This window comes from Periplaneta americana, chromosome 7 (assembly GCF_040183065.1).
Source record: "Periplaneta americana isolate PAMFEO1 chromosome 7, P.americana_PAMFEO1_priV1, whole genome shotgun sequence".
Classification (NCBI taxonomy): domain Eukaryota; kingdom Metazoa; phylum Arthropoda; class Insecta; order Blattodea; family Blattidae; genus Periplaneta; species Periplaneta americana.
The window spans coordinates 146,141,169-146,167,072 of NC_091123.1; the positions used below are offsets into that span (position 1 = coordinate 146,141,169).

Sequence of the window (25,904 nt, forward strand, 5' to 3'; positions counted from 1 at the left end):
TACTATATACTACGATCTATTTTTTTGTACTCCATGATATGACAAATTAAGAGCTCTTATATTATATTTAAAAGTTAAAGGAACTTTTGTTTATGGACTGTAAAAATAAAATTATAATATAATTGAAATATAATAACAATATGTAATTGTTTTACTTAAAACAATTTCGCGATATTTATAAAAACAATTGAATAATAGTCCTCGGCCTGCGGTCACAGCCCCCTAGAGCTCTTCGAAAAGCTACATCAAGTGACATGAACAATATGGAAAATAAACAATAAACATGTTTTGTAGTCATAATGGTCACAAATCACAATAGAGCTATAAGGTTATCAATCAGAACTTATCTCTCCTTTCCTGTGACATCATGACATTACCTCAGTGTTTTTCGCTACACCATGCATATTCTAAGAATTCTGAACGTATAAAAATGTTCCAAAAATTGTTTACATCATCGGAATCCTACTGATAAGCTGTTAGCGATAGGAAATGTACTACATGCATGTAACATGTAACACATAATCATTTTATGTTACGTAATATCCATACAGAAATGGGAACGATAAGAAATGTCGAAAGACTATGTACTGTATATTTGCACCGCGAACAACAAATGACTCTCCCCTCTCTACTTGCTTACGTACTTATTGTTCGACACGAAGTTAGTTTCAGCATACGAACTTTATATTGAGACTAAGAGTAAGACGGAAGATAACATCAAGTATGTATTCTAAAGAACAAGAAGATAAAATAACAAAAGAATTTTCTAGGTTAGGAGGTAAGTATCGGCTAACCTTTACCCTTCTAAGATTACCTTGTGCAGAATAGAAGGCGGCAGCATGAAATGCAATGATTTGAAAGCCACGTGTTCAATACAGGTTTCTGTAATGAAAATTGGCTATGTGATTTGTTGTGCTAATATTTTGTGCTGGTATGAATTCGGGCTAAACTAGCGCCTAGATATTCCCTTCGTAAGTTACCCTTATAGTCTACACCTTTCATATACGAAAGTGACAGGTTAGGTTTGGGGGTGGGGGGGGGCAGAGGGAAAGAGTAGGGGATCCAAGAGTAGTATTCGTGTTTTGAAAGTTACCCCAAAAAATCCCTTCTAAATTGAACGATTTTCACTTCCAAAATCACCGAAACTCAGCGCTAGTTGCACTCACATAGATTCATCATTTAAATATTTTATGTAAAACATATTTTGCATAATAGCCCACATACACATTTCCGAAATGTTGATTTACAGCCACCAATCTTCGATATTGCCCCACACCACACACGGGACTGACATCTTAGTTATGTTTCTTTATGGGTTAAGTGAGGGGATAGCTTACTGACATCAAGGGCGAAGTATGTGGCAAGTTTAGTGGGTTAGTTGAGGGGATTATTTAAGTGATACGAGGCCGAGAAATGTGAAAATTATTTACATACCGGTTCGTTTTCTTTAGTGTGGGGGGATACAGAAGTTTCACCACAAATTTTTTCCTGTCCTATCTTCGAGATCTCCCCACACCATACACGTATCTGACGTTTGGTTTGTGTCTCGTTATGGGTTATAAATGAGGGTATAGTTGAGGACGAGATATGTGACAAGGTTATGAGTTAGTTGAGGGACTACAGTATAAGTTTTCAGTGATTTAAGTACGTTTTCTCTCATGTGTGTGGCGTGAGGAGATATCGAAGTTTCACCTTACTTAACTTTTCTGGCCCATAGCATTGATGTAAGAAGTAAAATTTCAAGTTTTCGACCAGATAAGATAACCAGTAAATAACGCTATAAAGTTATTTTTTAATTAAATGGGAGGCCTAATTACTTGTCCTATGACAAAAAAAGTCTATAAGTTAATGTACAGTCTTTATGTACACAATCCGGCACTTGGAAAATGGGACTGATGCTGGAAAAGAAAAAGAATTCATGTAAGAACAATATGAGCATTGTATATTTTAGCTTCTGTAGATCATGAAGCAACTGGAAAAACTAGCATTAGGTTGAAGGCCTTGTCTGGAATTCTGTTTACTATTCTCTTTACACTTAGGGCCTATAGTTCTTTGAATGGAGTTCACGCCATCAAGAAATTTCTGATGTATTTTGAGTTTTGGAAACAAATAGGAGTCATACAGAGCTAAGTTCAGAGCCGGATTTATCTCTTTCCTGCCCCTAGGCCAAACAGGCCCTGCTGCTACCTATCGTGTTTTTTTAAATACAAAACTCATAATAATGTCGTGCAGTACGCTATTAATTAAATTAGAGATGTAATACATACAAGACCTGCAAAATGCAGCAAAACGATATGACATAAATTATATAATTTATTCTTAACATACCTCGTTTTTATGAGAAGACCTTCCTCCTCGCTTTATGGCGAGCGAAGTCATCTCTCAGGCTATCAAATTTCATATTCTGCACCAACCTTCCTTCAATGTTGAGGAGTGCCAAAGCAACAAACAGCCTGGCGCTTAGGGATAGAAAGTGGCTCATGGGGTGGCATTTTATGACCTCTTAACATGATAAAAAAATATTGAATACATCTTTCCTTAGCCATAATGCTACTAAATTTAATAATACTCTCTCTGAATTGGTGGATTATTGACAATGATTCCGTTTTTACGAAGTGATCCACTTTTTTTTGCTGGTCAGTGTACATAGTATATAGGCCTGCCAGAGCTGTGGAGTAATTGTTAGCATATCCGACCCTGAAGCAAGCAGGCCCGGGTTCATATTCTGATTGGGACAAGTTACCTGGTTGAGGTTTTTTCTTTGTTTTCCTATCAACCAATTGCAGCAGAATTGCTGGGTAGCTTTTGGCATTGGGTCTCAGACTCAGTCTACCTTCGTTAAATTTCAATTTCATCATCTTTCAAAAGCTTCAGGTCGACCGAGGATGCAGTAGAATTTAGTACAGATGCAGAAACAAAATTCAGGTGGCCCAAATTTTGTTTCTGGGTCTGTACCATAACTTGCATGGCATCAATCTGAGGAAGCTGCAGAAGGCCCAGGAGCACGGAGGAACTCTCATAGCAGACTCCGTCGGAACTGGGTGATGTGTAGCTGAATCAATAGATGAGATCAAGTAGTGACTGACGATACCTACAGGAACAGTGTCTTCAAGTCAATATAGGTATGATTCAGCAGAATGTAGTACCATGGCTTGCATATAGTTAGTATTGATGTGAAGAAACTGCATAAGTCCCAGGGGGATGGAGAGGCTCCCTCAGACCTGGGTGATATGTAGCTGAATCGATAGATGGCATCAAACAGTGAATCACGATACTTACAGGATTGTGGTCCTATGGACTTCAATCAGTCATTTGTATTATGTGAAGGAGGTAAGCCTCAAGCTACAGTGCTAGCCTTCGAGCCCTGCTCAGAAAAGAAAAGTAAAATAAGATTATTATCTTCTTATACTGTCAGCCTGGTTGGCTCAGTTGGTATAGCACTGGCCTTCTATGCCCGAGATTGCGGGTTCGATCCCAGGCCAGGTCGATGGCATTTAAGTGTGCTTAAATGCGACAGGCTCACGTCAGTAGTTTTACTGGCATGTAAAAGAACTCCTTACTTACTTACTTACTTACTTACTTACAAATGGCTTTTAAGGAACCCGAAGGTTCATTGCCGCCCTCACATAAGCCCGCCAGCGGTCCCTATCCTGTGCAAGATTAATCCAGTCTCTATCATCATACCCCACCTCCCTCAGATCCATTTTAATATTATCCTCCCATCTACGTCTCGGCCTCCCTAAAGGTCTTTTTCCCTCCGGTCTCCCAACTAACACTCTATATGCATTTCTGGATTCGCCCATACGTGCTACATGTAAAAGAACTCCTACAGGACAAAATTCCAGCACACCGATGACGATGATATAACCTCGGCAGTTGCGAGCGTCGTTAAATAAAACATAACATTTCTTTGTATACTTAATCATTCACAGCATTTCCATCTGATATTCACTCTTTGGTCCATTCTTGTTTCGTGACACACATGTAAGAGAGACGAGTAGTTCAGTTCACATTATTTTCTCAAATGACGACAATGTATAAATGACTTTCAGTGTAGCATTTTAGTGACAGTACTTCTTTGGATTCATACTGTCAGATGGTGTCTGGCTCATAACACCAATCACGTTTTCCAATTGCCGCACTGTATTTTAACTGACAGCTCGTAATTGAAATTGTTGTGGCTATTTTCTTATATTACGTCAAAATATTTTGGTGACCAGTTTCATTTACATCTACAAAATGAAAAAGAAATGGCATCTATACTAATAATAAATCTGTAAGCGAAATTTTTCTGGTAATTTTCGATTTTCCAAAAATAATTGGTGTTAACATGTATAATTAATCATCCTGAAACCGAAAATCGCTTTTTTGAAATTTTTGTTTGTATGTCTGTCTGTCTGGATGATTGTTACCTTTTCACGCAGTAATGGCTGAACGGATTTCGATGAAAATTGGAGCATAAATTAAGTTCGTTGTAACTTAGATTTTAGGCTATTTGCCATTCAAAATACTTTATTTAAAAGGGGGGTTATAAGGGGGCCTAAATTAAATAAACCGAAATATCTCGCTTATTATTGATTTTTGTGAAAAATGTTACATAACAAAAGTTTATTTGAAAATGATTTCCGATAAGTTTTATTCCGGGCAAAATTTTGATAGGACTGATATTTAAGGATATACAAGAGTTTTAAAATAACAATACAATACATTTTCAACGCCGCCTCAGATTATAGTGTCGTTGTTCCGTAATTCCTATGTGCAAAATATAAAATTTTTCAGTAGGAAGAAAAAACAGATTTGTTCATTCTATGGCAGTGGTACAAAGGAGATCGTGAATTCTTACATTTTCGAAAGAAAGAAATATAATTACATATAGCAGATTGTATTATTTGCTGTATAACTATTTAAGTTATTTAATAGAGCAAAAATCTGAAAATCGATATGACACAAAGGAGTTATTGCAGGAACGACATCGATGGCTATAATGAAATTAAAACAAATGACTCCGTCTATTTAAGGCGGCCTTGACGTTTATCAGTATTAATATACAGAGAATATTAAATTTGTCTGTTTATATGAAGTAATCTCAAAAGCTAATTTGGATAATTCCTTCACTATCTGAAATTTCTAGTTTCTCTAGATGGATGTAATACTACATATGAGGACTGCGGTAAGATGAAAATAGATCTTTACGCACAGAAAAAATATCTTCATACACAATCCACTCTATTAATTTGGAGTGTTTTATTAAAGATGCATTCAAGACTAATTTAGCAAAAATGTTAAACGGATTATCATTGCATCAAAAACGGATGTTCTCTGAACCAAATGATCATATTTTAATTATTTGCATGTAATAACAAATAAGAAATATGTTAAAGGAATTATCATTGGACCAAAATGATCGCATTTTAATTACTTAAATACAATTTAAATTAAGTAACATATTAAACTATTTATCCTTCTATCAAACACGAATGTTCCCTGGGGCAGATGTCCTATTTTAATTATGTAATTACGGAGCGCACGGGTATGGCTAGTAAGATAATAATTTACTATTGTATCATTTGTTAGGCATATGCTACCTGGATCATGTGGGAGCTACATTGTATGCGGAGAGCCAGATTGAGGCAGTGGCACGGGATTTATGTGAAACTGTGTATGGAAATCCACACTCACTCAGCACCAGCAGCCGCTACTGCACTGATGTTATCGACCAGATCCGCTACAGGTGAGGTAACCAAGCACAATTAAGTTTTTATAGCAGCAGCCAGCTACCACTTACACACTGGTTACTTTTAAATACTGATTATGACCAAAGTCAGTTCAATGGGAATATATATGACATAACCACCTTCAACAAAATGATTTTTTTCACTGTCAGAGAAAATCAAAGAATGTTGTTGTTGTTTTCTAATGCCAGGCGTTTGACAATAAAGCCATTCGACCTCTTGCACTCCAGTATTTTTCAAAGATATCATGGTCAGCCACTGAAGCACAGATTTAGAGGTGTTCCGAATCCATTTCTTGGTTTGAGTTGCACAATGGGCAGTTAGGGGACTGATATATTCCAATTCTATGCAGGTGTTTGGCCAAACAATCATGGCCTGTTGCCAATCTAAATGCAGCTACACACGATTTTCGTGGTAAATTGGGAATTAACTGTGGATTATGATGCAGAGAGTTCCATTTTTTCCCTTGTGATTGTGTTATCAAATTTTGTTTGTTGAAGTCTAAGTATGTAGATTTAATAAACCTTTTCATAGAGTAATATGTAGATTTAGTAACAGGTCTGTAAGTAGCAGTGCTGCCCTTCTTTGCTAATGCATCTGCATTCTCGTTTCCCAGGATTCCACAATGGGATGGTATCCATTGGAATACAATTCTTTTATTGAGTGATATTAATTGAGAGAGCATTTTAGTTATTTCTGCTGTTTGAGATGAAGGTGTGTGTTTAGAGACTATTGATAGAATAGCTCCTATGGAGTTTGACAATATAACTGCATTCTTAAATTTATTGATGTGGTATAGAAGATTCCTGAGACTTTCACTTATTGCAACGATTTCTCCATCAAAACTTGTTGTTCCATATCCAAGAGATCTATAAAGTGAGAAGAGACAGCATGTAACACCTGCAGCGGCACCTTGTTCTCTGGAGATCAAGGATCTGTCGGTGTATGAATGAAGCCAGTTTTGTGGAGGGTACCTAATATTAATTGTCTCTAAAGACAATTGTTTCATTATTTCAGTGTTTACTACTGATTTCAGTATTTCTTCTGTTAAATTTAGATTATATTCTATATTTAATAGAGTTAAGGGTTTGGTTTAATTGTAAGTTTTCTTTTAAATTTGGGATATTGATGTATTTACATCAAACTTCCTCGTTAATTTTCCTCAAGATCGTAACTAGACCTCAGATTTTAGGTAAAAACCTATTTTGTTTCACAAGTAATACATGAAAATAAATTCGTATGTATACGATTTATGGAAATATATTATCGAAATTGGTGGTCTCATAGTACTTATTCCAAAATTGACTTTAGAAACTATTTTTACCTATTTTATTGTTTCTTTGCGAAAATTTATACCGGTTATGAAGTATATAAAAAAGTTGTTTTAAAATATGACATAGCCCTAATACTGTATAACTTTATATACATGTATGTATATACATACTGTCAACTCTGGATTTAGTGAAGTCGGTTATAGTGAACATTTGGCTATACTGAACTGAAATCATTGGTCTTGCAGTCAAGTGCAACGACCTTTGCTACGAACCCGCAGGGTAAATGGGAAGGGCTGTGTTGAGAAGAAGGACGTCAGGTCTACTGTGCTGTACTTGTCATTTTAATTACAGTTACTAGTGGAAAATGAAGTAAAAATGATCCTTTATATAAAGCTGAAGTGAAGTCATTTCCATTACAGGCCAAATTGACCCAGAAGCTAGAGGAAGGTTAAAGCCCCCATCTGTACACATAATCTGCACTAATGGCAGTAGGTATGTCCTTAGTGCCTGCAACCTTTACCCCCAAAGAAAAATCCCTTTGATGCACATTACTTTTAGAGGCTGAGTAAATGCCAGGGGCATAGTGCAGCCAGAAAAATTAAATCAATGAGGAAATTCCATGACTCCATCGGGAATTGAATCCACGACCTTTCGGCTTTGCAGCATTGTGCCTTAACTGTGACGCTACCGTATGCTCCAGTTTTTTATATACAGTATATAATTTCCTCTGTGTGCGTGTAAAATATACAAGCAGGAACAGTATAACTTAATTCGTACCTTAGAAAGTATACCAGGACTTCTAAAAGTTAATTCTTAGAAAAGAGAGAGTGAGTGAGAGAGAGAGAGTGTGTGTGAGAGAGAGAGAGTGTGTGTGTGTGTGTCTCTCCCTCCCTCCCTCCCCCCTCCCTCTCCCCCCTACCCATCTCCCTCCCCCCTCCCCATCTCCCTCCCCCCTCCCCATCTCCCTCTCCCCTTCCCCCTCCCCTCTCCCCTCCCCCTCCCCCTCCGCCTCCCCCCCTCTCTCTCTCTCTGGATTTAACAATGAAGTCATCATCCTCCTTGCTTCCCAATATTTTGATGGAAGGTCCACAAATGTCCTCAGAGTTTCACAATTAGCCAGGTGCTCCATCTCCATGTCCTCTTCTCTGGTGCACAGTAAGCATTTAGGTGAATTCAGTACTCCGATGGAGGGTTAGAAAAATATTGATGTGTTTATTATCAGTACAATTTTAAATATGTAACTTCCTTCTGTTGCATTATACTTTCCTGCATTACATCTCACATTATTTTAGTTTGTGATAATAATTTATAAATGCAATCAGAAAAAAAAAGTATTTTGTCGTTTTAGAATCTATTTTGCATTGGAACAGAACCTATTTTAGGTACCTAAAGGAACATTTTTAGAACCTAACAATCCGAGTTCTAATCATATCACTTTTTTCCAATTGCTGTAATGAGAAAATCATTACTCACAGTTTCAGTAAAGAAATATGCTCCTGGCAGTTTCAATTAATTCTTTCGTATCTGTTCTAATGTATTTGATCTAGTAGCAGTAGTGAAAATATTTCTAGTACACATAGTATAGTTTCGATATTCTACTTCCCATGAGAGTTCGTCAGCAGCAGGAGAAATTTCATCATAGGTGCCTTTCTTGTCTATAGATCCTTCGTTTTTGACTTTATACCCTCATAATGTTAGCAGAAAGTAATAATTGAATTAGTCCAGTTTTACTCGTAAAACAGTGTCTGTGTTTGGTCATGTTTGCAGGGTGCTGCAGCACTTCAACACAGATCCTGACACCTACAGCGTCATATTCACGTCTGGCGCCACCCAGGCTCTCAAGCTTGTTGCCGAGTCATTTGATTGGAGGGGTGGCACCTTCGTTTACCTGCAGGACAACCACACCTCTGTGCTTGGGATGAGGGAGCTGGCTGCACACTCAGGTGCAGCTGTACACTGTCTGTCTCACTGTGACGCCTTCCAATACCTCCATCAACGCACACAAGGCATAACACAGGCATGTGGGGGCAACTCCCTATTTGTATATCCAGCCCAGAGCAACTTCTCCGGTGTAAAGTACCCACTGTCGTGGGTATCGCAGGTGCAGAAGGGGCTGTTGGGTGGCGAGTCAACACACTGGTTCTGCTTACTGGATGCAGCTTCATTTGTGTCTACTTCTCCACTTGACTTGGCTCTAGTGCAGCCCGACTTTGTATGCCTGTCCTTCTACAAGATGTTCGGCTATCCCACGGGTTTGGGAGCACTACTTGTGCGCAATTCCAGCGCCCACGTCTTGCAGAAACATTACTTTGGTGGTGGCACTGTGCTTATGTCACTCAGTTCTCAGCGCGAGCATTTCCTGCGTCCAGCTTTGAGTGACAGGTGAGTGAGAGGCAGTCATACTAAACTGCTCTTTTGCGAGTTGACCATTCAAGTATGAATGTGAATCAAAAGACTCCGGCTTATTTTCCACACAGGTGGATTAGGGTCACTCAGGCTGATCTTACACATGAATAACTTTCAGTCAGTAACTAAGACATAGCCACCGGCGTAGCTCAGTCGGTTAAGGCACGTGCCTGCCGGTCTGAAGTTGCGCTCGGGTTCGATCCCCGCTTGGGCTAATTACCTGGTTGGGTTTTTTCCGAGGTTTTCCCCAACCATAAGGTGAATGCCGGTGATCTATAGCGAATCCTCGGCCTCACCTCGCCAAATACCATCTCGCTATCACCAATCTCATCGACGCTAAATAACCTCGCAGTTGATACAGCGTCGTTAAATAACTAACTAAAAAAAAACTAAGACATATCTTTCACACAGATGAGTTGGTCTGTCATTCAGGCTGATCTTTCACGCAGTTGAGTTTGAGTGAAATCCTGACTGACTGCAGTCCTCCCAACAGGTTCGAAGATGGAACATTGCCATTCCTGAGCATCGTGGCACTACGGCATGGGTTTGACACCCTGCAGCAACTGCCAGGTGGCATGAAAGGCGTGTCAGATCACACACATGCATTGGCCAAACGCCTGTTCCATGCTCTACTGATGCTGCACCACTCAAATGGGGCGCCTGCTACTGTGTTGTACTGTGATTCAGACTATGAGAGTGCATGTACACAGGGAGGTGTCGTCAACTTCAACATGCTGCGCCGCAGTGGCGAGTTCGTGGGTTATGTGGAGGTTCTGAACATGGCCAATCTGCATGGCATCCATCTGCGTACAGGATGCTTCTGCAACCCAGGGGCTTGCCAGCGCCACCTTGGCCTGTCAGACCATGATGTCAGGAATCAATTCCAGGTATGATCCCAGGCAACACCCACTGACAGCATTGGCTTACTATGCACTAGACAGTTGTTATTTGCGTTGGTAACTCTTCCTATGAAGAAACTGTAGAACTTTTCTGAACCAATCAGAACGTAGCATTTTCTATCAGCTGCTGCTATTACTAAGTAAAGCACTGCTATGTTGTCAGTTTACCACGTGTGTAATTTGTGTGTTAGTGTTATAAATAATTTGTACCCTTGCTGTGAAATTTCGCAAAAAAAAAAAAAGGGCATTCAGGGAATGATAAGTCACGGAATGAGAATCCTTTGTGTAAAGGCATAACCTTAAATTTAATAGTAAAGTGTCAGAATTGGTGCAAAGGACTTGTCAGCTGTTGTATAGTGGTCATTGTGGCAACATCGCATTTCTCGCTATCAACATTACGCAGAGCTGTCATGTGCATAGTTACAATGGTTCATGTATAGAGGATCTCAATGAGGTATAAGTTTTGAGCAATGTAGAACTCACAACACTGGATTCAAACCATAAATAGTATATAGCCTATCCATTACCTTTCTTACAGATTCTCAAAGTGAAAGCAGAAGAATAATATACGAGTGTTGAAAGAAAACATGTTGTGCTTAGAATCGAAAAAAAAGTATAAATAATTGAGAGGTTTGGGAAAGAAGAAACTGTAGCCCATGTCGAATTAGAAGGCGTTACAACTGTGCGCGATTTAATAAAAAGAACAAGGATAAAATATATATAGTACGAGAATGTAAACATACTATACGAGCCCTCTATTCCTATCTTTCCACAGATAAACATCACAAGGATTCCCTTGGCATTCAAAACCCGTCATTGACTACCGGACATAAATTAGTGAACTTAAGATCCACTAACTACTCGGAGCATGTTAAACACAAGACCACGGGGAAAATTACGAAGCTGTAGACCTAAGTATTAGGCACTTGAATGAATGAATGAATGAATGAATGAATGAATGAATGAATGAATGAATGAATGAATGAAATGAATGAAATAGCCTATTAGTGTCCCTTAGAAGGGCTGAGGCCTCCTGCAAGAGGGAAAGCTCTGGCTCTGTTTTGCTCATGTGTCGAGCTAGTCCACGTGGGCGGAGTTATGTACTACACATCGACAATTATGACTAAATATTAACACTTTGTCACTTAATTATAATTAAAATATTCAACACTTCTGTCATTTAGGATTGTACTCATTGCTGTTAGTCTGTTGTGCACGTTAGTTATCACATTAGAATATTTAGGCTTTGTCATTCAGGTGATTTCAGTTCCTACTCATTGGTCTACGTTTAATTCGCACTAAATTAACATATTAGGATATGTATCACTTTGTCCTTGGGATCCGTTGTCTCTACTCAACTAGCTGTCGCCCTAGCTCCTTCCATCCTCTCCTACATTGTGCTACTCTGCTCCAGTGTGTTCCGATCTGCTGCCTGAAGGAGTCAGCCCATCTGACTCTCGGCCTTCCCGGTCTTCTCCTTCCTTGCTAAGTGTCCCAAGTAGTTGTTATTTGCGCCCATTTATTCCCCTGCAGCCTTACCACATGTCCTCCCCATCTCCATTTTATCCTTGCCGCTTCATGAACTACCGTATTTGCTCGCGTAATTTGCGCCCCCGCGTATTTTGCGCACCCTAATTTTTAAGGGATTATTTTGAACTTTATTTTTGCTCCGTGTATTTTGCGCACACATTTTACGTACATATTTTTTTCAGTGTGGTAGGGATTACGTACATATTTTTTTCAGTGTAGTAGGGATTTTCCTTCCCTACAGTCCATCGTAGGTCATTCACCAGCAACTGAAGTACCTGCTTCAGAAAGAAACCCTAAAGTCCCGCTACTTTAACAATGCTTGTCCTTGGTAGAGACAAGTTACCAGTATAGAAAATTAGCCCTACCGTAAATACTTACCTATACATATACTAATTGAGATAAACTCAGAATAGGACCTCTTATTTGAAAAATCCGCATATTTTACGCACCCCAATTTTTCAGTGGCCAAAGTTAATTAAAAAGTGCGCAAATTACGCGAGCAAATACGGTATGTTCTTGGAGGATGTGATTTCTTGCAACCTCTTGTTGTTAATCCTGTCCTTCAAAGATATGCCGAGTATTTTCCGCTCCATTCCCCTTTGGCATACTGCTAGGGTGTTTTTCTGTCTAGCATTAGGGACTTAATTTATGAAAATCTTTTGTTACAGATTATCCTATTTTTCGATAAACCGTTCAGTCCTCCCCCTTCATTACCACGTCTAATAGAGGTTCTACTGTAGTTCAGCAATTCTGCACAACTTTCCTTTATGTAAAACAACTGTCCAGATCATGATGTCATACATTTGTGTATCTTTCTTTACAGGCGGGCCACGTGTGTGGGGACGAGCATGACCTTGTGAATGGACAGCCCACGGGTTCAGTGCGTGTGTCGTTCGGCTACATGAGTACACGGCATGATGTGGACTGCCTGGTAGACATGCTGACTCATTGCTTTGTGCACGAGCCACCAGTGCACAAGCTGCCAGTGTGGTGGCCGGCCTTCCAGCAAGAGTGTGCCACCAAGTTGGAGAATCATGTTACACCTGCCTCCAGCCCCAGACCCAGATCCAGCACTCCTTGCAATGGCTCTACTGTGCCCAGTATTCTTCCAGATTGCAGAGTGCCATGCACCCTCACACACATGTTCCTGTACCCTGTCAAGTCATGTGCAGCTATGCCTGTGGACAGCTGGTTTCTAGGTTCAAAGGGTTTCCTTTACGATCGTGAGTGGATGGTAGTAACACCTGCTGGCGTGTGTCTCACACAGAAACAAGACACGAGGCTGTGTCTCATCCAGCCTCATATATGTCTCAAGAGCAGGATTCTTACGCTCACATTCCCAGGTACTCTTGAAGTATGAAAATTACTGAGTCAAACTTTATATAGTTGTACAGCACATTCTACTGAACAAGAAAGTAAGTACAGAGTGGGCGAAAAGCCTGTATACCCCTGTCATTTACATAGATTTAAAACGATTTGACTTGCTTATTACAGATTCAAAATATGTTGTTGTTGTTTTCTAATGCCAGGCATTTGACAATAAAGTCATTTGACCTCTTGCACTCCAATATTTTTCAAAGATATTATCATGGCCAGCCACTGAAGCACAGATTTTGAGGTGTTCCGAATCCATTTCTTGGTTTGAGTTACACAATGGGCAGTTAGGGGACTGATATATTCCAATTCTATGCAGGTGTTTGGCCAAACAATCATGGCCTGTTGCCAATTTAAATGCAGCTACAGACGATTTTCGTGGTAAATCGGGAATTAACTGTGGATTATGTTGCAGAGAGTTCCATTTTTCCCCTTGGGATTGAGTTATCAAATTTTGTTTGTTGAAGTCTAAGTATGTAGATTTAATAAATCTCTTCACAGAGTAATATGTAGATTTAGTAACAGGTCTGTAAGTAGCAGTGCTGCCCTTCTTTGCTAAAGCATCCGCATTCTTGTTTCCCAGGATTCCACAGTGGGATGGTATCCATTGGAATACAATTCTTTTATAGATTTAAAATATTCGCATGTACTCTTCCATGGTCTCTGTACCGAAGGATGTGTTTCCAGGTCTATTTGCTCATTTTCCATAGTATTTGTAGCGTGACAGTCGTAAAGACATTGCTCACAGCATTCTTTAACTTGACATTCGAAACACAGTGCCTTTTGTGGACATCCTGCTGTATGATTCGCCAAAGAGAATTGTTTGGCATGGTGAGATTTGGGCTTCGTGATGATCATGTCAAAAATGAAGAGAAGTTCTCGAATTCCTAACGTGAAAAGCTCGATAAAACGTATTTTCACATTCATGGCGAAATGAGCTGGAGTGCCATCTTGTTCAAGCCATACAATGTCAATGTCTTTTTTTGGAATTCAGAAAGCAACTATTTGCTAATCATATGGAGGTAAGTTGTCTGATTCACCGGCCATTGCAAAAATACAGTACAGGCAGTTGATTGTTACCACCACCCAAATCATAACATGAAGTGGATTTTGTTCAATTTCTTGAGAGAAATGTAGATTCTCCTTCGACAAAAAAAAAGAAAAGTTCATGTCTTTATAACTTCGATGAATACCACATTCATCAGAAAAGTCGGCCTCGGTAGCGTAGTTGGTATAGCACTGGCCTTCTATGCTTGAGGTTGTGGGTTCGATCCTGGCCCAGTCAAGTGTGTTTAATTGCGACAGGCTCATGTCAGTAGATTTACTGGCATGTAAAAGAACTCCTGCGGGACAAAATTCCGGCACACTGGCGACGCTGATATAACCTCTGCAGTTGCAAGTTAAATAACCATAATTTTTTTTCATTTTTCATCAGAAAAAAACAACTTTCCCTTTACTTTCTCTATTTGGGAAATGGCTAAGAAGCAAGTTACATGCTTCTTTGCGCCATTTCAAATTCAAATCTGATAGCTCACTGTGACGCCACAAATACCAAGGAAAATGTGTAAACGGATCCGGAGATGCACCCAGAATACATGTGGATGTTTTGGGTCCATAACAGGCATGTCAAATCATTGTAAATCTATTGATGACAGGGATACCGAACTTTTAGCCCACTCTGTATAATGAAGCTCCCTTCTGTTAAGCATTTTCATTATTAAGGCATTTCCACATTTCAGTGGTTTCCATCATGCTCCATGTCAGTATAACCTCTTTTGCTTCTCAACACAGGAAAGCACACTCAATCAGCCAGTTGGTATACTTCCCACACAGACGGGTGGACTAATATCGAATTATGTGATAATGAAGGTTACAAGATTTGGAAAGGAAGCAGCTCTTAGTAATAGGACTATCCCAATATTCACTCTTAGAAAATTGGAAAACCACGAAAAACCCACAATAATATAGCTCAAACTTGGAATCGAATCCCAGACTGGACTTCCGAATACAAGAGACATGGTAACCTTTACACCATTGTGTTTATACATTCATTTTAATATAATAAAATATTATATTTGTAAAGTGTAGAGTAGCCACAGATTGCATCTTAATCTTAACCTCTGGACAACAAAAACAAGTGCTGAATATGCAGGAATCTGACACTGCAGAATTGTACAATTAATGTAAAAATTGTCATCAAACAGGACAAAAATCGAAAAAAAAAAAAAAAAAAATGCTCTTTTCCTTGTAAATTTTATATGTATCACTCTTCATAGCATTCTTCCTTCATACTTTGTTTCACATTTCCAAACCATTTTAACTTTTTTTTTTCTAATTTTTTTTTTTTTAGTTTATCTTTTATATTTTAAGGTAGTTTCTTTTCCAGACTCACCACCTATGTCCATCCCACTGGATGTATCGCAGAATCACAAGGTCGATGCATCCCTGTGCCAGAGCAAAGTGTGTGGGGACCGAGTACAGGGCTGGGATTGTGGTGACGATGTGGCCAGCTGGCTGAGTAACGCACTGGGACGCCCTGGGCTGCGACTCATTCGGCACTGGGATAGTGACTGCAGAATCAGCAAAGTCAAGAAAAAAGGCAAGTCATACCATGAAACATCCGTCACTGATGTACCTAGGTACTGTTTTTGATTAGGAACTCAGCACACATACGCAAAATCATGACCAGCGAAATTTGCAATTCAAACTTACTTTGTGAACATGCTTCGTAACAAATTAACCTTTGTAAATTGTCTGAAATATGCTGGTCATGTCTGTGACATCTGAAATTCAAGGTAATTTTCTAATGATGATTATGATGATAATCCTCCTCTCTAATCGTGTTCTCCGATTAAAGTTCAATTTCCTCCTGTCTTTATTTTTTGTGTAAGTAATTATTCCTTCGGATTTAAACTGCATGCCCTAGTCTAGAATCACCATCTAGATTTTCTTTGCATACATGAAAAGAGTAAACATCAGAAAGTTTATGCATGGTATAAGCATTCGTCCCCATGATTTTGTTGCTTTAGTATCATCCTTACTAATCTCTATGCAGAACCTAATATAGGACTTTGCTCCATGTTAGAGATGGGTAAAAAAAGCTGGAACAGTTTATTTGAAACTGTTTCACAATTGAAACTGTTTCGTATCGAAACAGTTTCGTGATATAACCTGTTCCAACTGTTCCAAAGATTGTTACACTGCTCTAGTGATAACTTCAACGTTCCACATGGTTCCAACAGATAAACAGTTCAGTTTCTAAACAGTTTTCCTCTTCTTTGTTGTCTGCAAAGGCCATGTGTAGCGCTATCATTGACCTCCAATCGAAAGTAGATATAATATCCATGTTCCACATGGCCTTCATGCAACAGTAGCCTATGTAGGATCGCGCAATTTAATTGTACGAATCAAATTCCCTGATAAATCTCCTAATTATTAGCTGTCCATTGATGGAGAATATGTTCATGGTGCCCTGACATAGTGTTAATTATTAATATACCGCGAAAAATATCATCAGCTAATGTCATCGTTATTAAACTTTCCTAGGGTTATAGGTGTTATTTTTACTAAAATCGATTTATTTTGAATTGTAGTTACTTACCAGTATGTATTTTTTCTGTATGTGATTTGATCCTGGTTGAGTGGAAGAGAAGGCCTGATGGCCTTAACTCTGCCAGGGAAAATAAAACTATTATTATTATTATTATTATTATTATTATTATTATTACTATACCCTTAATAGTAACCTACGAAAACTATCTTTCATTGTCATAATATGCTGAACAGGTGGTTTAAAGACGATTCAAGGGCCTTGAAACATGTTCCCGAAGCAGATGAGAGGTTGAAACAGTTGGAACACTTGGAACAGTTGGCACTGATGTTGTAAACATATTCTTATGAAACTGTTATTTTGGAACAGTTTCGTTCATGAAACAGTTACAGTCGAAACTGTTTCTTAAAAAGAACAGTTTATCCCATCTCTACTCCATGTTGATTTTGTGACAGCAGTTAAGGTAGTTAACGTTGTTGAGAAACAAAGAACAAACACAGCACAGACTAATGATAATTTTATATTTAATAGACTAAGTAAAAAGTTTTCTTGTCATGATGTTTTTAATATTTAAGATTAACATCATACTCATAAAACAAGTCATCATTTATTCATGGTCAAAAATGGAGGTTGGGGAAGGGTCACAATTAACACAAATAACTTACTGTGTACAGACGAGAGACAGAAGGTTGCCCTCTCGCTGTCAAACCAGGCTCAGTTCCTGCTGATCAACAGCAGCAGTGTCGAGTGGTTGAGTGACCATATCAACCAGGAAGAGTCAGACTGTCAGAAGGTGAGTAACCAACAGTACGTTGAGATGCACATTGAAGGTGAGAGCATGGCTGACCACCATCTGCCACTTTTTCAGGAAAGCCTATTGAAGCGATTCCGCAGTAATCTCGTGGTGCAGAGCTCTCAGCCTTTTGAGGAAAATAGCTGGTCACAACTTCAGATCGGAGATGCCAGATTCCACGTAAGTTACATGTGCAGTATTTCATCACAAAATATTGCACGATTGTTTTTCAGTGCCTTCAATATTTACGATTTATCTAAAAATCTTAGGATTTTACATAAAGTCACTACAAGAAAAGATATTTAACAAAAAACTATTCCCTAGAAAGATGTAATAGTTTCCCATATTTAGGTTACAATCCTTCCATTTTTGAAGAATTGGACATATCACAGAAAATTAATAAATATACAATAGCTATGGGCATTATAAATAGTGTAATGAAACCATCCTTGGTTCAGAAACACGCCCGCATACATCTCTACAACACATTGGCACGACCGATGCTCAGCTATGGCAGCGAAGCATGGACGCTGAGGAAAGCAGAATAATGGCTTGTGAAATGAGATTCATGTGAAGAACAGTGGGCTATACTAAGTGGAATCTGAAAAGAAATTGTGAAATTTTAAAGGAACTAAAAAATCGACCAGTTTTAGATTACATTGTTCAATATCAGTCTAATTGAAAACATCATTTGGAAAGAATGAGTAATAGTAGACACCCAAAGGCAATTTATGATTATGTATCACATGGCCAAAGATCTGTGGGTCGTCCTGCTAAGAGATGCGTGAAAATTTTATGTGAGACCGTAACAGGTCTTGTGGCCTAACACTTGTCAGGCAGAAGAAGAAGACTATTCTCTAGAAGACATTTAGATAAAATGGCAATAAATAATTTTGGATGGGCCTAAAATAATAATAATAATAATAATTCACAGTTTTCTCCCCAAGAACAGATTCTTCACTGCAAACATAGCATTCTCCAATCTTCCTATTTTCCGCCTTTCTCTTTAGTCTTCACATACAATCAATATATCTTAATGTTGTTTATCATCTGATATCTTCTTTTCCCCCGAACTTTTCTTCCGTTCACCATTTCTTCTAATGCATCCTTTAGCAGGCAGTTCTTCTTAGCCAATGACCCAGCCAATTCCTCTTTATTTCCCTGACCAGTTTTAGATTTATTCTTTCTTCACCCATTCTTTCTAGCAACCTTCATTTCTTATTTTGCCTGTGCATTTCACACTTTCCATTCTTCTTCATATCCACATTTCAAATGCTTCCCAGTCGTTTCTCTACACCTCGTCGTAATGTCCATGTTTTTGCCTTGTATAATGCCACACCCCATATAAAGCACTTCACTAGTCTCTTTTTTAGTTCTTCTTTCAAAGGTCCGCAGAAAATGCTTCTTTCTCTATTAAAAACTTCCCTTGCTATAGTATCTTAATCCCATGCTGCTCACATTTGTCATTTAGCTCCAGTAGCATATAATAATAATAATAATAATAATAATAGGTCCACCGCTATGGAGTAATGGTTAGCCTGCCTGACCATGAAACAAGTGGGTTGGGACAAGTTACCTGGTTGAGGTTTTTCTAGGATTTTCCCTCAGCCCATAAAAAGCAAATTCTGGGTAACTTTCTGACTCATTTTGCTGGCATTATCACCTTCATTTCATTCAGACGCTAGATAACCACAGGAGTTGATAAAGCATCGTAAAATAACCAATTAAAAAAAAATAATAATAAACTTCTTCTTCTTCTCCGCTTGAGGGATTAGACAATTTGCCTGTTCCAGCTTCACAGTTGTCTCCAGCATTTCCTGGGTCATCCTCGATCTGTACTTCCCCTTGGCATATAAATAATAATAATAATAATAATAATAATAATAATAATAATAATAATAATAAAATGTAATTCCAGGAAACATCTTTTCTCTTGATGCAATTACACTGTTTCATCAGTTAATTTTATTCTATGCAATACGAGACATAAAAAAAAAAACATCACTGGCCTTGATTCGCATTGGATCATAAGTGTGTGTTTATTTAAAGTAAAGCCCCCACAGTCCACTTCTTTTACTAAAATTATTATATTTCATGGGCATTATTCCTTACTTACTTATAGGTACTCAGCATCAGGAATGCTGAACACTTGTACTCGTACTTACGTGAAAATTTCGAAATTGATTTTTAGTTAAAAATAAGCCACCAGTCTAGATCTGCCTGAATTCTATGTTGCAGTGTGAGGGCCCATGCACACGTTGCCAAATGGTGTGCATTGACCAGACAACGGGCAAGAAGACAAGGGAGCCACTGCGAACCTTGGCAGCAATGCTTCATGGGAAGATGAAGTTTGGAGTTTACCTGAGTCTGCTCACAACAGACAGAATCAAGATCTCAGTCGGGGACTATGTCAGTGTGACCTATCCAAGCAATGGAGACATGCCATAATATTGATTGAACTACTGCAACTTTGTACACATTGAAAATCGTATTTTACAGGATGATTCACATAAAAAGGGTGGTTTTTTAAATCTTTCTACAGTATTTCTATTTGATAGAAGATACGAAGGTGCAAAGTTTTTTCTAAATATCTCTGGAAGAATTGCTTACCTTCACAGTAGATGTTCAAAATGACCTCCTCCTTCCTATACACACATCCGTAACCATTGCTCACAGTTTGTTACATTTCTTGGTTAATTTCATTGATTTCGGTCATTAATTTGTTCTTCAAATCATCAATTGTTCGTGGTCAATTCTTGTAAATTCTATTTTTAAGATAATCCCACAAGAAATAAACCGGTGATATTTGGTCAGGTGATCTGGATGGCCACGAATTTTTAGAAATTAATCATCAAAGTAACTTGCGATCAGATAGAGAACCACGTGAAGTTTAGGATGTTAGACAGCCACATAAGTGAACCCAGGAACAATATGCAGTAATGAACTCGTTTCTCATGACCAGGGTCTCGAAACTCGTGAACAACATAATTCTTTATGGCCACATTTTCGTTCCTTTGCCACTCTTTCACAGGTGGAATAGGAATACCCTGCCTCTTGAGACAAATGACTTAATGATTTCTAAGTAGATTGCTGCAAACAGACTAACATCTTTCGCTGTGTTAGCCAGATGGCTGTGCGATGCTTGCCAGTCTTGTTCAACGAAAATCCTGTTTCAATTTTCAGACTACGGCCAGTATTGTGTCTCTCTTCGGAAGAATGCGCACTAAATATTCTCTCTGTAATACCCTTTGTGTGGCAACGGTAGAGTTTGATCTTCAGTTATTTTTCACTAGAAACAGCTTAGGCATTGTGTACAGCATTTTGATCACATACAACAGCAAATGAACAACAATAAGTGAAACAGAAGATGATAGCAACATCATTCAGACATCTTACAAAACTTCCAACTTCCTGCATCATTCGAAGAAAACCAAATCTGAAATGGTGTAAAACACAAAGTTATGCAATTTTAGAGACCACCTGTTTTATATGAATCACTCTGTATAATTCAGTATCTTTAACCTGGGTACGGGAAAGAGAAGTATGGCATTAAAAGGGGCATGATGAAAATTCTGTTATAAGTAAATTACAGAGTGAACAAAACTTCACTATACCACCAATATCCATTCCTTCTTGAGTGACTCCTCATATTAACAAATGCATGTATTAAAAGATATTTTCTATTGGAAGTAGGATGATGAACCTCTTAATGAAACTGTTCCCTTTTTAAAAGCATACATATTTCATGATTTCATAGGAATTAGTTGATTTTTTTATGATAATTAAAGAAAAGGAATCTGACACAGTTGGTACAGCATTAATGTCGAAAAAGAACGTGAAATTTGGAAGCAGGGCAGTGGAACCGACTGCAGTCTTTATAATGAGGAGGTCATAACAAGGAGTTGTATTTTGTCAACATAATAACCCAAAATCTGGGGATTGGTGGGCAGTCGATTTCAATTTATTCCTCATTCCACCATAAAGCCAGTCAGAAGACAGAATGCTGAAGACATGGATTTGTTTGCTTTCATGGGAGTCATCCAAGAAGGAATGTAGACTATGCAGCAGTATGTATTCGTTCAGTAATGAAAAATGAACAAATATTTGTGTTGGTGTGTTCACTGATACAAAAATTCTCATGTAGTAGTATAACGAAGTTATACACGTAACTAGCGGAAATAATAAAAAAAAGTGTTATATCGATCTTAAAATAATACTGTCTGTTAAACAGCAAATTGAAAGACCACGTTTAAAAAAACGTGTATAATATGGCCTGATGTATGTGACTTTGATCAGTAATAATATCCGCAGTAGATTGGAGTTATGATGCAATTGGATCATTGGACCCTTTGTTTCAGTCACTCTGAGTTGCCAGTTAAAGCAGTCTCCTTGTTCTTACAGCATGCAATATTATTCAGTTCGGTGCAGATCCAGGCACTCACGTCCAGCTAGAGTTGCCAGATTTTCAGAATGCCACTAAGAGACAGTCTCGATATTTAGTTCAAGGAAAATACTAACTTGTAAAGAAATCCATGCACACCAAATATTAGCATGTTAAAGCACAGTATTAGACTCTTTTTCACATAAAGTGATACACCGTAGAATGATCTACTACTGCAGTAACAATAGGCGAACTAAAAAAAAAAACCCCTCACCTCCACTCACCGCTTGTTAGGGTTATGGCAACAGTTTTCGTTTTTGTGAGACTAGAGCTTGTGTTCACTACTTTTAAATAAATATCTCTTCACCTGTTTTTTGTGTGTCTGCATTGTTTTGAGCTCATTCATCCACCATATCACTAGAACTTAATATATAAAATATGTGTGTATCTAATGCTCTGGATTTAACAATGAAGTCATCATCCTTCTTGCTTCCCAATATTTTGATGGAAGGTCCACAAATGTCCTAAGAGTTTCACAATTAGCCAGGTGCTCCATCTCCATGTCCTCTTCTCTGGTCCACAGTAAGCATTTAGGTGAATTCAGTACTCCAATACGATGGAGGTGTTTACTGAGGCAATCATGACCAGTAATCAATCTAAACATGGTCACGGCAGATTTTCGAGGTAGATCAGGAATTAGTTTTGGATCTTTGAATGATTCTTTCCATTTTTAATTTTGATGTTTTGTTTGTTCGCTGTTACTTATTCTTTTTATGACTCGTTTTATTGATTCATATGGGAACTTGAAATTTGTTTTTAAGTTGATATCTGCTTTCTCGTTACCGTTCAGTCCACAGTGAGCCGGGATCCTATGTAAGACCACTTTTTTATTTAGCATTTGAATTTGTTTTACCATGCAATGAATTTCTTTTACTTTTTCCATTTTAGGGTATGTAGTTAAGCTGATGGACTGGATTGCAGCTTTGGAGACAGACAGGATGACTATGTATATATAAAATATACAATATGTTCTCCATTATTACAAAAGATGTATGAAGACGCAACCTTCCACAGTTTAAGAGTACCTCCCTTTACCCTTTCGCAGAAATTTCATCCATGTCAATTTTTTAGATAAGATCCTATCTACCTATTTGAGAGAAAAAACCTTCCAAACAGTAGTCCATAGTATGAGATCTAAAACACCATTCAAGAGTATTTCATTCCAACAAACTGATTGTAGGACGATCACAGTTGGGGATATAATATTGAAACGAGAAAAATTAAAAAAACTTTTAAGTCATGAATCTATATACTTACTTACTTACAAATGGCTTTTAAGGAACCCGAAGGTTCATTGCCACCCTCACATAAGCCCGCCATCGGTCCCTAGCCTGTGCAAGATTAATCCACTCTCTATCATCATATCCCACCTCCCTCAAATCCATTTTAATATTATCCTCCCATCTACGTCTCGGCCTCCCCAAAGGTCTTTTTCCCTCCGGTCTCCCAACTAACACTCTATATGCATTTCTGGATTCGCCCATACGTGCTACATGCCCCGCCCATCTCAAACGTCTGGATTTTATGTTCCTAATTATGTCAGGTGAAGAATACAATGCGTGCAGTTCTGCGTTGTGTAACTTTCTCCATTCTCCTGTAACTTCATCCCGCTTAGCCCCAAATATTTTCTTAAGCACCTTATTCTCAAACACCCTTAACCTATGTTTTTCTCTCAGAGTGAGAGTCCAAGTTTCAAAACCATACAGAACAACCGGTAATATAACTGTTTTATAAATTCTAGCATTTAATAGAATATAATCCTATCAGTACAATATGCGAGCTTGTAGATGGCACTGACAGTAATGTGAAGCATCACAGTCATCATCTACAGCGATTTTAGACGTTGGAGACTTTACCATACATTTGAAAAACGTAAAAATAATGTGTGATTAACTGATTGGTATGATTTAAAAATTTCAACATGTTACAGATTAAAAAGAAACTACATCTTGGGAAAAGCGGAACCCATTGACAGTAGTTCTCTAAAATGGATCCAGCAGGTAGATTGCCCTTTCCTTGCCTTCCCTGATGATCTAGATCCTATACGTTGAATGTTTCTGCATCTGTAACAAGTGCAACAGTGCAACACATTGCAGTGTGAATGACTATAGGCAACATAGCACTTGGCTTTTACATGCACACTCTTGATCACAAGAGCTCTTCATGATTACTCCTACTCTTTCCTCTTGCTCCACGCAAGATTGAACACAATCCAGCAAAACAAAAACTATTGTATAAAGATTGCTACGATGTACAGTGTTAACCACAATCACTTTATTGAAGTACAGACAAGAAAACAATGCTGATACGAGAGTGCATCAAATCTTAAAACTTAGATTCGAAACAATTCATTGACGAAATAAAATAAATGAAGTAATTTAATGTCGGTCCTTTGTGTTGTTATTTTTACAGTCTCATTAGAAACCTTCCAGATTCGTAAAAGCAACCTCTCATTATTGTATTAGATGGATATACCAATTCAGTACAGGAGGCCATGTTAGTCCTTGCTGCCATTGTTTTGTGTGAACTTTCGGAGAAAGAATGCATTTTTATAATTGTCTGTGATCGCACAACAAAGAATGGTTACATTCTTTTCATATTTTTAGTTTACCACTGAAATGCACATAGAATGAAGTATTGAAGACATTATTAATTCATCATCATGAACAAGTATTATGACATTCCTAGACAAACATTTTCATGTGCTTTGTTACTGTGATATTGAAATCGAATTTTTCTAAAGAGAACATGTGTAATATAATATATGAAATATTGTATATAACTTTTATGGATAAAAGTGTACTGTACTTAATTATTACAGATCAATACAAATCTTTTTAACCAAGTCTTCTCTCCTTCTTCCTTGTATTACTGCACTTTGATGTTGGGTGGCAAGAAAACTAAATATACAAATTAGCTTATTTTGTCACTAACATAAGTAATGAATCTTTGAAGTTAGTTGGTCATTAAATTATGGAGCACTGCTTAAGTATAGGGATGTGTAGACATCGGATTTATATGCAAATACATATTTAGTTTGTTTTTACTTGTGATACAGAATTAACATTTGCAATATGTTTCATGTTCTTCTGTTTTTGTACATGAAGTTTTATAATGCATATAATTGCATACTTCCGATGTTGCTGCATATTTCGCCATTTTTCCATGCATATAATACATGTATTTTTTTAATTTTAAAATTAATATTTAAACACATTAGTGACAAGATAAGTTTCCGAGTCCCATCCAGAGTTAATGCTGACAAAGAAAAATTTACAGATCTCCCATTACCCCCAGAGCCAATACTTACCAGCTGGAGTACATAGATTGAAGCTGCTCTCTCTATTCAGATAATTTCAATGAAGTTAAAGAATTCGTTGGTGCGCTAAATGCAACTGAAGCTTTGTCAATTCAACGTTCACAGAATATTTTAACAGTGAATATTTGCAAAGGGACTTAGCTGTAATCAAGCCACATTTCAAAGTTATAGTTGAAGTCACAAAAAAGAAACTCAAAAAATGTGGTTTGTCTTTACATGAATCTTTATCAATCCTCAATGAGGTTTAAAGTAAACTTCAGAGTGCTCCTTTAAAATATGCAGAAAAATTAAATGATAAATTGTGCGCTGTTTTAGAGAGAAAACCTGACATTAAAAAAAGTTATATGTTTAAAATAATACACTGCATTATAAGCGATAAGGTAAGACTGTTAGCAGAATATTACTATTACTTATTCAAACATCTAAGATTCTTAATAAAATTGTAGACATACAATTCTAGCCTTATCATAATGAATTTTTAAAATTATTATTATTACTAATTAATCTTGAGTGTTTCCCCTATTTCAGAAGCCACACTACGCCACTGGACACTACATAACTTCGTTTATGTGTGAAGGCATGTGTT

At 37.8% G+C, this 25,904-nt stretch overlaps 1 protein-coding gene across 1 annotated transcript; it reads left to right on the forward strand.

Moving 5' to 3' along the window:
• The first annotated feature begins 357 nt into the window (after positions 1–357).
• On the forward strand, positions 358–25,864 carry mal (molybdenum cofactor sulfurase). The gene is made up of 9 exons (XM_069831454.1): positions 358–778; positions 5,575–5,731; positions 8,774–9,388; positions 9,906–10,299; positions 12,665–13,184; positions 15,602–15,814; positions 17,440–17,558; positions 17,634–17,738; positions 19,797–25,864. The coding sequence occupies exons 1-9, from the start codon at positions 724–726 to the stop codon at positions 20,004–20,006; spliced, it is 2,388 nt and encodes a 795-aa protein (XP_069687555.1). The 5' UTR covers positions 358–723; the 3' UTR covers positions 20,007–25,864.
• The last annotated feature ends 40 nt before the right edge of the window (positions 25,865–25,904 follow it).